The sequence below is a fragment of the Alternaria arbusti genome (assembly GCF_024043155.1).
Source record: "Alternaria arbusti strain BMP 1465 chromosome Unknown scaffold_3, whole genome shotgun sequence".
In the NCBI taxonomy this organism is placed as follows: domain Eukaryota; kingdom Fungi; phylum Ascomycota; class Dothideomycetes; order Pleosporales; family Pleosporaceae; genus Alternaria; species Alternaria arbusti.
Genome location: NW_026249943.1, coordinates 2,109,708 through 2,121,742, shown reverse-complemented (window position 1 = coordinate 2,121,742; position 12,035 = coordinate 2,109,708). Strand labels below are relative to the sequence as shown.

The 12,035-nt window shown below is 52.3% G+C and overlaps 7 protein-coding genes across 7 annotated transcripts; 6 read left to right on the top strand and 1 right to left on the bottom strand.

The window, feature by feature from the left end:
* Positions 1–1,640: 1,640 nt before the first annotated feature.
* Positions 1,641–2,295, top strand: J4E86_003387 (uncharacterized protein; the record flags this gene model as incomplete). Its single annotated transcript, XM_051443942.1, has 2 exons — positions 1,641–1,750; positions 1,803–2,295. The coding sequence occupies 2 exons, from the start codon at positions 1,641–1,643 to the stop codon at positions 2,293–2,295; spliced, it is 603 nt and encodes a 200-aa protein (XP_051305437.1).
* Positions 2,296–2,916: 621 nt separating this feature from the next.
* On the top strand, positions 2,917–4,091 carry J4E86_003386 (uncharacterized protein; the record flags this gene model as incomplete). Its single annotated transcript, XM_051443941.1, has 3 exons — positions 2,917–3,109; positions 3,218–3,852; positions 3,906–4,091. 3 exons carry the CDS (start codon positions 2,917–2,919, stop codon positions 4,089–4,091), a joined length of 1,014 nt encoding a protein of 337 aa, XP_051305436.1.
* Positions 4,092–4,536: 445 nt separating this feature from the next.
* On the top strand, positions 4,537–5,399 carry J4E86_003385 (uncharacterized protein; the record flags this gene model as incomplete). The annotated part of the gene is made up of 3 exons (XM_051443940.1): positions 4,537–4,744; positions 4,791–5,152; positions 5,202–5,399. The coding sequence occupies 3 exons, from the start codon at positions 4,537–4,539 to the stop codon at positions 5,397–5,399; spliced, it is 768 nt and encodes a 255-aa protein (XP_051305435.1).
* A 572-nt stretch (positions 5,400–5,971) lies between these two features.
* Positions 5,972–6,795, top strand: J4E86_003384 (uncharacterized protein; the record flags this gene model as incomplete). The annotated part of the gene is made up of 2 exons (XM_051443939.1): positions 5,972–5,999; positions 6,062–6,795. The coding sequence occupies 2 exons, from the start codon at positions 5,972–5,974 to the stop codon at positions 6,793–6,795; spliced, it is 762 nt and encodes a 253-aa protein (XP_051305434.1).
* A 297-nt stretch (positions 6,796–7,092) lies between these two features.
* Positions 7,093–7,773, top strand: J4E86_003383 (uncharacterized protein; the record flags this gene model as incomplete). The annotated part of the gene is made up of 3 exons (XM_051443938.1): positions 7,093–7,114; positions 7,164–7,492; positions 7,573–7,773. The coding sequence occupies 3 exons, from the start codon at positions 7,093–7,095 to the stop codon at positions 7,771–7,773; spliced, it is 552 nt and encodes a 183-aa protein (XP_051305433.1).
* A 555-nt stretch (positions 7,774–8,328) lies between these two features.
* On the top strand, positions 8,329–9,267 carry J4E86_003382 (uncharacterized protein; the record flags this gene model as incomplete). The annotated part of the gene is made up of 1 exon (XM_051443937.1): positions 8,329–9,267. One exon carries the CDS (start codon positions 8,329–8,331, stop codon positions 9,265–9,267), a length of 939 nt encoding a protein of 312 aa, XP_051305432.1.
* A 313-nt stretch (positions 9,268–9,580) lies between these two features.
* On the bottom strand, positions 9,581–11,530 carry J4E86_003381 (uncharacterized protein; the record flags this gene model as incomplete). Its single annotated transcript, XM_051443936.1, has 1 exon — positions 9,581–11,530. One exon carries the CDS (start codon positions 11,528–11,530, stop codon positions 9,581–9,583), a length of 1,950 nt encoding a protein of 649 aa, XP_051305431.1.
* Positions 11,531–12,035: the final 505 nt, after the last annotated feature.

Genomic DNA, 12,035 nt, shown 5'->3' with positions numbered 1-12,035 from the left:
AGCTCTTTTCTCGCCAGATCCTCAAACAGCCTCTTCACACAACGATGCTACGCAGCCCTCGCTTCAATCTGAACGACGACACAGCACTGCTTCATCGTCAAGCATGCCTGTCGTCCCATCTGTGGGTCCACCACGCAAGTCAGCTCTGAAAACCCCATTCGCTGCCACTATGCCAATGAGCTGTTCCATCACCCGCAATGCGCCGTTCAGCACAGCTTGGCCAACATCTCGAACAGGTATCGGCGGAACTATGGCATCGAAACCGATGACATCACCAGTCCCAGACATCGCTTCCACGTATTTGATCCCAGCTCGCACGCGTAGCCTCGCAGCTACGAGGCAGCAAGACCAGGCCACAAGTTCGCTCAGAACGCCTTCACACTCGCGCAACGTGAGTGGAAGCAGTATCCGTACCGTGATCCGTACCTGAAAACCTGGCGAGGGGTAAGGGTAGAGAGCTAGGTATGGATAACGTTTGGAGGGTGGGAGGTATTAGTATATGCAGAGCTAATACATCGATATCTGGTCCTGGTGGTTACGCATGGTCTTGTTATGGCCCCTCAGTCTAGAGTACATGGAGCCATCAGCTTCAAACTAGGTACTGCTGAACAATTATGGTAATTACGTTAAGAACGTGGATCTCGTTGCACATCACGCACTGTATCGTGTATTCTCCATTGCCGGCGTGATGGCTGCTTCATTCGCCGCGCCGAGTGGAGCCATGTCGAATGAGGAAATGATCCGTGTGTCTCACGCGTTGCGCCTCAACGCGCTTGCGCTGCACATCTGCGCAACTGCATTCTCGAGTAAAGTCCATTCATATCCTCTTGCTCTTATCGAAATCACACGTCCGATGACGTTTTGCAGATGGAGGTACTGCCTTGCCCCATGAGGAACAGCAAGGCCGATGAGCTTCACATGGGGTCGAGAGCCATGTGGAGTGTCACTAGTCATTGTGCAGAGCACCCATGGTGAACTATACATTTCTACTCAGGATCGTTGAGCTAACATAGATCAGATGATATTCTTAGGTTCTTCTCGGCTATATCACTCGTCAACGCTACCAGAGGATGTGGCCACCGGTTTTCCCTTCAACCCGACTTCAGCGATCGACCGGACACATCCAGGACGATAGGGGATACGTTCATGTCATGAAAAGTAGCGCAGTCTGCGCAGCAAGATGTGGAAATTATGTTCTTGCCTGAGAGCCCAGCTTGAGGGTGCTTTCCCCGACCACCGCGTCGTGCATGTAACGGGCGCCACGTTCCCAACTCACCACGGACTCAACAAGTATTTTAAAGACTGAGCATATGCACTTCCCGTTCCCATTACTTGGGTAAATTCTCCGCATTGTCGCACCGTGCGTCACCCTCGTTTCCTTATCCCGAGTCTGCTCAATATGGCTTTGGTACCAAACGACTGCGCCAACTTCCACGTTCACTTTCACTTTGACTACAACGCTCAATCTAGGACGTCTTAGCTCAGCTAGCGTGACGTGAAATTAATTGTGTATCCGCTCGCTAGGCTGCTCTACCTTTCGTTTCCTTCTGTGCTCCTACTCCACTGTTGCGACAATACCCAGCAACGCACGTCAGCACATCAGCTTCCCACTTTACCTAAACATCTCGGCATCTTTCAACATGGCTCGTGTCAAAGTAGCACCAAAGAAGGCGTATGAAGAGCCTCGTATCGACTCAGGCGCAGCGCTCTCAGACCCTGCCGTACCCTCCGATGGACCCGCGCCGAATGGGTAAGCGTGTATTCACAAGATACCAGACAGACCAAGCTAAGAATATCAATAGCACTCTCGTAATGCCCATCCTCCTAAAGACGGATTGGGACCTCGGTGCTCCCAAGGCTCGCCTCCGTAAAAATGATCTCCAGCTGCGCCAACCGAAGGGCTTTCCCATTAAACCACTCAAGATCACACTCGACCGCGCTCGCAAAGAGGCAGCAATGAAGGCTCTAGCTAAGAATTGTGTCGATTCAGACTTTGAAGCCTACGAGGAGTTGGAAAAGGTTGGCGAGGTCAAGAAAGAAATCGAGGTTGAAGGGAAAGATGATGATGAGGAAGCGGAAGCGGAAGATACAGCAGATGAAGAATTAGAGGGTTCCGTGTACGACAGTGCGGACGGCAGCGCAAATGACAGCAACGATTCCTACGAGCTTCCAGCTACCAGAGTTGTCACCGAGAAGTCTGCTGCGCTTGTCGACAGTCGCGGACGGACTCGAGCAGCTACAAATCGACGCAAGGCTCAAGAGGTATCTGATGCCACCTTTCAGACGAGCGTCTAAAATGAGATGGGGAGAACGCGACAGTGGACGAGAAGGAGCGCATACGAAATGATAAGCGGGCGATGAAGAAGTCAATTTGAGGCTCGAAGTCGCGTCTTGGGAAGTTCGCTGCATTGCGCGGCAGAACACGCATGTAGGCGATGTGGCTCGGATGTATCTCGGCATGTAAGCACTGGCGGACATCTTGGATGGGCTCGGCATCTTAGTAACCAATGATGTTACAGCAGGAGCAATTACCATATCAATGCGTCTTTAGTATTGTGCGATCTGTCAAAGCATTCACTGGAATGTAGTGATGAGTGTGCCTTGCAAACGCCCTGCTTGGCGCAAATGGGCCGAAATCCGGCATCAAACGCTAACCGAAAGCGGATCTCAAGGTTCGCAACCACGTGTGAGCGCGTATGCGAAACCCTGGGAGAGTCCGCTGCAGCCCCTCCATTACCCACACAGCTGCCTCCCCCAACTACTTGACGAGTGCTTCGCACCCCTTCCCGCTGTTGTCTCTTACTCACTTTTAAGCCCAACCCCACCATTCCGCCAACAACCCGTGGACACTTCAAGACCATTGCGATAGGAGCGGACGGTAGCTGTATCAGCGCGCTATCTTCTGCTTCTGTCAAAATGACCACCGAAGCCCAGAAACTGCTTCTAAAAGAATGGGCCAAGGACACCAATCATGTCGTTGATGACAACAATTCACCCAAGGCCGAGTTCGCGCGCCTGGCAAAGGCAAAGGGATGGACCGGCGGAGATACCGAATGGTGTCATCACTGGGAAGCGTGTTTCGATGAGACATATACATGGGGAGTTCGTCGTAAGTTCAGCTCGCTCCGCATAATGCATGTTTGATGATGCTTCCTTGATGATGCGAGGAAGTTGGAAAGGCGGTGTCCAGCAAACCATTACTAATGCATGGCATCAGACAAGTCAACAACAACCGATAGCACTGCAGTCAAGAAAGTGACTGCTCAAACTGGTGGGATCGATCTCACAGACCGCATGCGAAGTCTCTCTATTGGTTCCGATACGTCGTCTTTCTCGGTCATCTCACGTACGTCGGCGAATTCTTTCGAAAGTGTGAGGTCGATCAACAGCGACCAGTCACACGAAGCCGAAGGTCTTTCCACCAGCCCACAACCTCCACCGAACCCAGAAGTCTCGGATAGCACCGACTTACAAAACAGCGTACTGTCTCTTGATACGGTCAAGTCCCTGGAGGAAATTTCTGGGGGCGTTGAGATCCCGGACACGGCTTCAGAACACAGCGATGCTGAGTCAGAGGCTTCATCGCTAGAGCTGGACGAAAACCCAGCGTGGAGTGAATACACCAACTTCGTGCACCGCCCAGATGCGTCCTTTCAGTCAGAGTTCGAACGTCTGGCTCGCACCAAAGGTTGGGTGGGACGTATCAAACGCCAGCACCTAGTCGAGCTGCTCACTAGCGAGGTTGAGTTCTACTGGGGTGCGGACGACGTTGACAAGCTTGAATATTACCAGTTCCTATGTCAAGAGATGGGCGTCAAGCAGATCCCTTTGACTGTTACCCAGGCGAAGAACGTAAGCACATCATCTATGAGCCCACGCAAAAGTACGCCGCTGACAATAAATAGGCGCTTCGGCCTCTCAAAGTCAACCTTTATAGCGTCATCGACCACATGCGCAACCCGGAGATCAAGGTCATCACATACAAGACTATCCGCGAGCTTCGCCAAAGCGTCCGCAAGAAGGGCACCTTTCCGAGGCAATGTGCTAAGGCTGGTGAAGGCTGCATGGCCGCTTTGCTGTCCAAGTTGTAGTTGCATTGATCTATCTGGATTTGCAAGGGTAATCAGACATGCGTGTGGCTTCTCACATCTAGGCATTTCATGGTACATCTGATTCTGGGAACAAGATGGTGCTCGCGATGGTATGCAGCCTCTCGTTGGAGTGACGACCAAACGTCATAAACTCGGCACGTGGTTACCGTTCTTGTCCAATCAATCTGATTAATTTTGAAACTTCATCTCGTTCTGCAGTGACAAAACGGTGTGTGTAGAAGCTTCTCGCATTTCTATCATGCCAATCGCGTGCCTTCACCGTTCACCGATCTTGAGGTGTCGCTCAATCTTCACCGCTCACGCACTCTGTTAGTACGCTTTTGATAGATATCTTGCCCTTCTTTTTGGTCCACCTCTTTGACTTCCTCTAAGTCACGACACACCCCGCAGCCGTCAACGCAAGTGACTACGACAGCAACTCACCATGGCTTCGAAAGTAATCGCTTCAAATGCCCAGAAGTCGCTATTTCGCAACTGGGCGCAGGACAGCATCTTCATACTCGATATCCACGATTCTACCAAGCGCCAATTCTGTCTTCTAGCCAAGATGATGGGTTGGGTCGGCGGAGAAGAGACGTGGAATGACCACTGGCATGAGTGCTTCGGCGAGGTCTACATCTGGCGCGCTTTCGGTGAGTAGACAGTGTTTGACTTGACAACAAAACTGACAGATCCCAGGTTCTCTGTCAACTTCCTCCGACCCAGCTACCAATGTTGTTCCCGAGGATGCTGCTGGTACTTCGGTGTCAAATGCTACGTCCACTCCAAGGGACAGTGGCGGCGTTCGTGCGAGCGACATCTGGTATCAGTTCAACGGTTTCATCCCCAATTCTTCAACGAGCTTCAACAATGAGTTCTCGAGATTGTGCAGACACATGCGCTGGAGTCGTGAAGAGCGTCGCAGGGCCAGGGTTGAGATCTTCGATGCCGATTGGGAAGCCCACATAGGCAGCGATCTGGGTGATCTAGCTCGTTGGCAGGACTTCTGTCGCATTTGCGGCATTAATCCAATCCCAGATAGTATCCCTGGCTGCATGGAGGTATGCGCACCTTCCATCACATGCAGGATATGAGCTCACTTTCGAACAGGCTTTAGAGAACGTCTTGGTTAACATCTATGATCTCCTCGACTCTCAACGCAATGGCGCGGTCGTCACGCCCTTTGAAAGCTTCGTGGAGTTTCGAGACTACACTTACGACGATCGTATGTATCCCATCGAGGAAGCGAAGGTGGACACGTTCTTGCCGGTCTTCCTGAAGAAGCTTTTCCCTCAGCAAAGTGGATAGACGGAGACACTACATCTGTCCTGGCTGTTGCAGCTCACGTTTGGCTTTACAGTCAGCTCGAGTTATGTTTCAGCTCTTGCACCGAGCTTGTCGTAATTGAGCTATTCGAAGGCTGGCCAGCTACCTCTTTTGCATCCTCGCAGATTGACAAGCGAATGGCAGAGATAGCCTTCAATCACAAGGCTAAAGAACAAGACGATCGTCTGCGAGTACCAATAGTAATGGATTGATCGTGTTCACCCTGCTGTACTCATATGCGTGTATGCGGCACAGTGACTTCCCGTCCAGCAGCCAGCCGATGTGGTCATTGTCCGCTCATTGACGATAGCTTGGAGCCACTGACTGTAGCATTGAATTACATGCATCTATACCTGTAGAGAATGCTATTAGTATGTTCCAGCTCGTTGCCGACGTGGCGCCAGGCATCTCGGGTCTTCCACGTCCTCAATGGTCCGATTGTCTGCTTATCTCGGTTTGCTGCAGCTTCCCATATGCACCAGATTATCGATTTAAGGAGTCTAGGTTCATTGCCACCGCACTAGAACCTCATTGTCCGTACGAGACTCTCCATCATGTCCCATCGTCATAAAGGCCACGCTAGTGAGTATGCTACCGTGACATCCTACGAGACACACTCTAATCGATGTCTTTAGAATCTGCAGCCTCTGCTGCGACCGCGAACGCCTCGAATGCCCAGAATAATGGTCAGACTGCCATATGGTTCCAGAAGTTTGCACCCTTCGTATATGACACAAGCGCCAGCACCTGGAGTAACTTCGATCGTCTCGCCTCAAAGCGCAACTGGGGTGATAAACTCCGAAGAAAGCAGTGGACCAATTTTCAAGTGGTCTTAGTGGCGTCAAACCATGCTGACGCGGACGATGATGCTCATACCGACACCCCAACCCAGGGCGGCGCATGGTTCCAGCAGTTCGAAAATTTCGTACACGATCCAACGGTCGGAATCAGGAGCAATTTCGAGCGTCTAGCAGCACAACGCAGCTGGGGCAACAGACTGAAGCAGAGGCGTTGGGCTGAATGTCAGGAGGAGGAATTCGGCTATGCATATGGAACGAATACAACAAAGCTAGAGATCTGGCAGAGGCTATGTCGTGAGGTGCACATCAGCGATCCACCAGACAGTATAACACAGTGTAGACAGGTAAGGAGAGTTGTAAGCGATGCAAAGTCTGCTGCTAACCGTGGGGAGGTGCTTGGCAGCCGAAACGTCCTGGTCAATCTGATGAACCTTATTGACCATCGTAACATCGGCGTGGAAGTGATCCGATTCCAAAACTACTCCAAGTTCCGAGCGTACACATGTCCGAAAAGGGTGTTTCCTTTGAGGAAGGCGAAGGAAGATGGCTTCATCAAGGCGTTGTTAAGGAAGTTGTGATGGAGGCCGGAGTAATCCGCGTGGGCCGTAATTGCACTTGCAAACAGAAGCAATATCAGGGGTTGCAACACCAGATGCGTGCGACGAATAATGGAACTAAAAGATAGTTGCTTATCCGTATGACTCAGCACCCGCTTGGCGACACGTAAACATTGTGTTTACACTTTCTAGTCCTTTCTTTTCTTCGTGTGCACAACAGTCCCAACGTCGCTCTTGGTTAGTGTCGCGCGATACTCCGGAAACCACCTGGGCACTATTGGCGACTGCCGCAGTTCCGCGCAATACTGACCCTGCACGATGGTTCGCGGAAGTCGCGCTAGTGAGTAGCGTACATAAACAAGCAATAGCGATATGCTCACATTGAACAGAGGGAGGCGTCTCCATTGTACCTGAAGCTGGGACAACTGCTTCTCCTTCCTCGAGCGACCGTAGCACTCCTCCTCCAAGCGACGACGGTACCTCTGATGAAGTTCGTGACTATTTCTCGCAAGAAAAGTTTAATGGATTTGTCCCAGACCCTGAGGACGATCTCATAGCGAAACTCAGCAAGCTTTCGATCCACCAAGGTTGGTCCAAGAGTGAGGCGAAGCGTCGTCGCGCGGAGGTTGTTGAGTTCGAGGTGTCTCGACACTACGGCCCCGACAAGTCGAAACTGGAAAACTGGCAGAAGCTGTGTCGTGATGTCAAGATCGAACCTGTACCGCCTTCTATAACACAGTGCAAAAAGGTTACGCTTTTTCTCCACAGTCGCATAGTTCTGCTGACGTATCCTCGTAGGCTCTTTCACGCGTCTATGTCAACATCTTCAACATCCTGGACCATCTAGACAATCCCCAGCGCTACGATGTCATTGTATTCAAGAACTACAAGCTCTTCCGTGCATATACGCTCAAGAGCCGCATCTTCCCTTTGGATCAGGCTAAGGAGGACGGCTTTGTCAAGGCTCTGCTTCGCCCGCTCTATATGAAGAGGAAGTAGTAGCAGCATTGGCGCTTCAGGAAATTTGGATGCAATGGGTATTTGGATTGTCGGATGGAGTTATTGGTGGCCTTGTAATGCTTCTTTCTTGACTCGTTCTCGTCTGCGTGGCGTGAGTGGGGATGTAAGCAAAGGCGCGGCTATCCGGCTGCGAGGGTGCAGGTGACCTGGGCACCATCCTTGATGGGATTACACGTCCACGCAGTAGTTAGAGTCGCTGATCTAAACGATGTTGGTGTAATATGTTTGGGGACGCATGTGAAGTCAGGACTAGTAGGCGAGATGTTCGGAGGCCTTGCCCGTCACAGCCGTAGTGCAGCTTAGCGAGGCCTAAACAAAGCTCACCCCGTGGTATCCCCCGCTCTGCACAACTCACCCGTATCGTCGATCTGGTGGTATATCCCTCAAGGCAAACAACCTTCACCATGCGCTGCCGGTCGCGCTTACCCCAGGCGGCGAAGGCAATGTGGCCTTGCGCGCCCCTCCATCCCCCGTAGAAGTTGCAACGACCAACTCAGCAACCCTCGCGACCAAACACGAATCCCAACGCATACGATGCAGCAGGAGAATGAGCGCATGAAGCTCAAAGATGGCCGGACCCTCTCCTACGCCATCTACGGCAGCCCGATGCCACAGAAGACGATAGTCTTCATGCATGGCTGCCAATCCTCGCGCTACGAAGGCAAGCTATGGCACTCGGCCTGCGCCCTACACAGCGTCCGCATCATCGCGCCCGACCGTCCTGGCAGCGGCCAGTCGACCTTCCAGATCAATCGTCGCATGCTCGATTGGCCTACCGACGTGCTCGCCCTGGTAGACCACCTTAAGATCCACAACTTCTACGTACTGGGCGTATCGGGAGGCGCGCCCTATGCACTGGCTTGTGTCAAGGAGGTGTCAAGGGACCGTCTACTAGGAGCCAGCATCGTCAGCGGTCTCTATCCAATCAAGTTCGGCACAGCTGGCATGTTGCTACCTTCGCGCATCGTCCTCTGGGCAGCGCCGTGGGTCAACGGGCTGACCACCACGCTGTTCGAGAGCACCATCGGTAAGCCAAGTCGCGATGACGACCCGAAAGTCCTCGAGGACATCATTGCCAAGGAGATCCGGAGCCGTCACCCCGCCGACCAAGAAGCTATCCACGATACCACCAATTGGCCCATCTATGTAGCCATGACCAGAGAATCGTTCCACCAGGGAAGCGAAGGCGCAAGCTGGGAAGCCAAATTGAGCGGCAGCGACTGGGGCTTTGAGCTTGGACATCTATACGTTGGAGACAATGGAGTACCGCTTACCTTGTGGCATGGTCAGGACGACCAGAACTGTCCCGTCGCCATGGCTCATAAGGCCAGGGACCTGTTGCCCGGAAGCGTATTGCACTTGAAGGGTGGCGAAGGTCCCATGAGCTATATACACCGGAATGCTGACAACATCCTGGACGATCTCATGGACGAGACGGAGAGCGAGGAGTACATGATGGTCGGTGCCGCGTAACTGTGTCGGTAGATGATATGCTGGTGTTGGACTTGGTTTCTTCTTCTTAAGTTCGTCCAACCAGGCTTTGGTCCGCATGTCAGAACCACCATTAAACCCATAGTCAACTAATCACCATTTCAAATTTGATTTTCAATGACCAGCTCAAGTAAATGAGATTGCGTGGTAATCGTGAAATTAAGGTATTATGCGCCACGCGTTGCAGCGCGGTCTAAATGGTATCCAGCGAATGTAGTAAGAATGGTATCATGCAGTAAGAAAAAGATCCAAAACCCATCAGTCGTAAGAAACAGCCCGCCCTTCTGCCGACGCCCTATAATTTGCTGAAATTCCGCGTGATCATGACGACTACACCCGCAACAATCTTGAACGCTATCTTCAGTATGAACACCACGGCCTTGAACGCAAACGTCAACACAGTTATGACTGTACGTGCGACGAGCGATAGTTTGCTTTCGTCATCAGCATTCGCTTTCTTCGCCTTCTTCTCCGATTTTGTGGCTTTCGATTTCGTATGCTTGTCTTGTCCGTACCACTCGCCCAACTCAATGTCCTTGTCGAAACTTCCCATCGCACTATCGCTACGAGTTGTTGTACTCTTCAGGCTAGAAGCAAACTTCTTCAGTCCTTTACCCGAGAGTGGCGGGCGCGACTTCCCACCGATGCCCTGGAAGCCCTCGACAAAAGAGTCTTTGAAGGCTTTTGCTGTGTCTTCCTTCTGGTGGTTCAGGGTGAAGCTTGGTGGTGGTGGCTCGAAGTTTTCTTGGCTTCGATTGCGTGTTTTGCGGCCGCGTGTAGCTTCCGCTACTGCGACTGCCAGAAGCGTTGATGTAAGAACATCAACCAAGAAGGGATTGCCAAAACGTGTCAGGGCACCAAGGTGGAGAATGAGAGCGTCGTTTGCGAAGTCAAGACGTGCGAGCATGGCATCATCGGCAGTAGCGTCGGTGGTCGTAGGAAGTTGGCCAACAGACATCTCAGAAGGTGTCATAGATACTGGTCTGGTGCCATCGAATCGCGGAGGTGGTGGTAGCGGAGAGAACGCGTTTGTCCGGGGGGTCGTTGGAGAGAGAACGTATGGGTTTAGCACAGTGATGCAGGCTGGCTTGCGTCCGGTACTTTGTGGTGTCATGGGCATGTTATGCCCGTAAAACGCCGTGATGGGTCTCGTCGAAGGAGCATTGATGACAGAACAGTCACCTTCCAGGGAGATGGGGAAGGTGCCCAATGTTGGATGATGGAGCTGATATGAACCCTCCGATGGCATATGTTGCGCCCAAGGATTTGCTTGTTGTTGAGGGTTGTCCCTCGTCCAGGCAAGAGCGCAGCACTCACGTTGCGCAGTACCAGCTAGAACATCTTCGGCCAGACGCTGTGCGGCGGGCGACTGGGCACCCGGGTCTGAAAGCGCAATACGCGATGCAGCAGGAGAGTTAGCAGCAGCATCAAGCGCCTGAAGAGCGGCCAGCTTTGGGTATATGCTAGTAAGAAGGGTGGTATCCTCTTGCTGTTGTGGGCTAAACGCTCCATTGTCTAGTGACGGAGGCGCGATAAGATCGAGATGAGCAATAGGTAAGACTCGCGGCTGGGTGGGGTGATGTCGTTGAATGAGCAGCTCGTTCATGATGCTGGGTACTTCGTGGTTACCTGCAAGGTTTGACTGTGCTACAGAGTAGAACGGTAACGATGGCGTTGTACCAAAGGTGACCGTCGGGTTTGAGGCTGTTGCGCGATGCATTCGCAGGGTATACATCTGCACACTGGGCTGTTCTTGTCCATTAGTGGCTAGCCAGAGATTGTCAAGAAGGTTGGATGGCGTGAAGAAGGGCTTTGGTGGTGGAGGAGCTGTCGAGCCGCTTGAGCGAACGTTGTTGTGAGGAATATACGACTCGGAAGAGTAGGGTGAACGACTGATCTGGGTTCGAGGTATCTGTGTGGGCGACGCTTGGGTTGGCTGATATGGTTGACGTCCAAGAGGGACTGTGGGATCATAGACTGGGAACATTGACCGCATCGGAATCTCTTCTTGCGGTGACATGCATCTTGTAGCAGAGCTATTTGCTCGGACCAGAGTCTGAGCCTCGGAGAAAGCTGGTGAAATCGCGCGAGCAGGATCTGGGCTGGCGGTGCGTTGCTGGTCGTCGATTTGATCATGGCCATGACGTTCTTGTACACGGTAAAAGCTTTCTTGCCGTCCAAGTTGTGGGGACGCAGTTTGCTGAGGCGGTGGTTCAAAGTATGGCCGACTCGTTGTATTTGACATTGGCGTTGTCGTAGCCTGTGGACTGGGGATATGTGCTCTTGGCGGGGCCGCGATGGCCGGCGGGGGCGCCATTGGGTTGGAGGGTGATACTGGCACAGAGTTGACTTGGATGAGAAGTCCGTGGAGATCAACAGGTGTTTTGGCGCTTACAGCACTCTCTGTTGCTAATGGTTCTTGACTGGCTGGCTTTGGGTGAGGAGATGGTCGTGGACTGGGACTCGTCTGTCTTGGAGCACGAGGAGGAGGAAATAATTGGAATGCTGGTCCAGCCATAATGAGTGCTTGCTATCCTACTCTCTTGATAAATGGTACCCCGAAATAACTGGCGGGACCAAACAACAGATACCGGCTGTGTAGAGAAGGGAACAAAGACTGAGAACAGCAACACCGGGAGTACGACGTCTCGGGTAATCTGGGGATAACGACTATAAGACGAGCATTCTGCGAGGCACTCCGAGCCATCGGAAGAGCCGTGGCATGCAGCCAGGGCAATAGCGGTACAAAG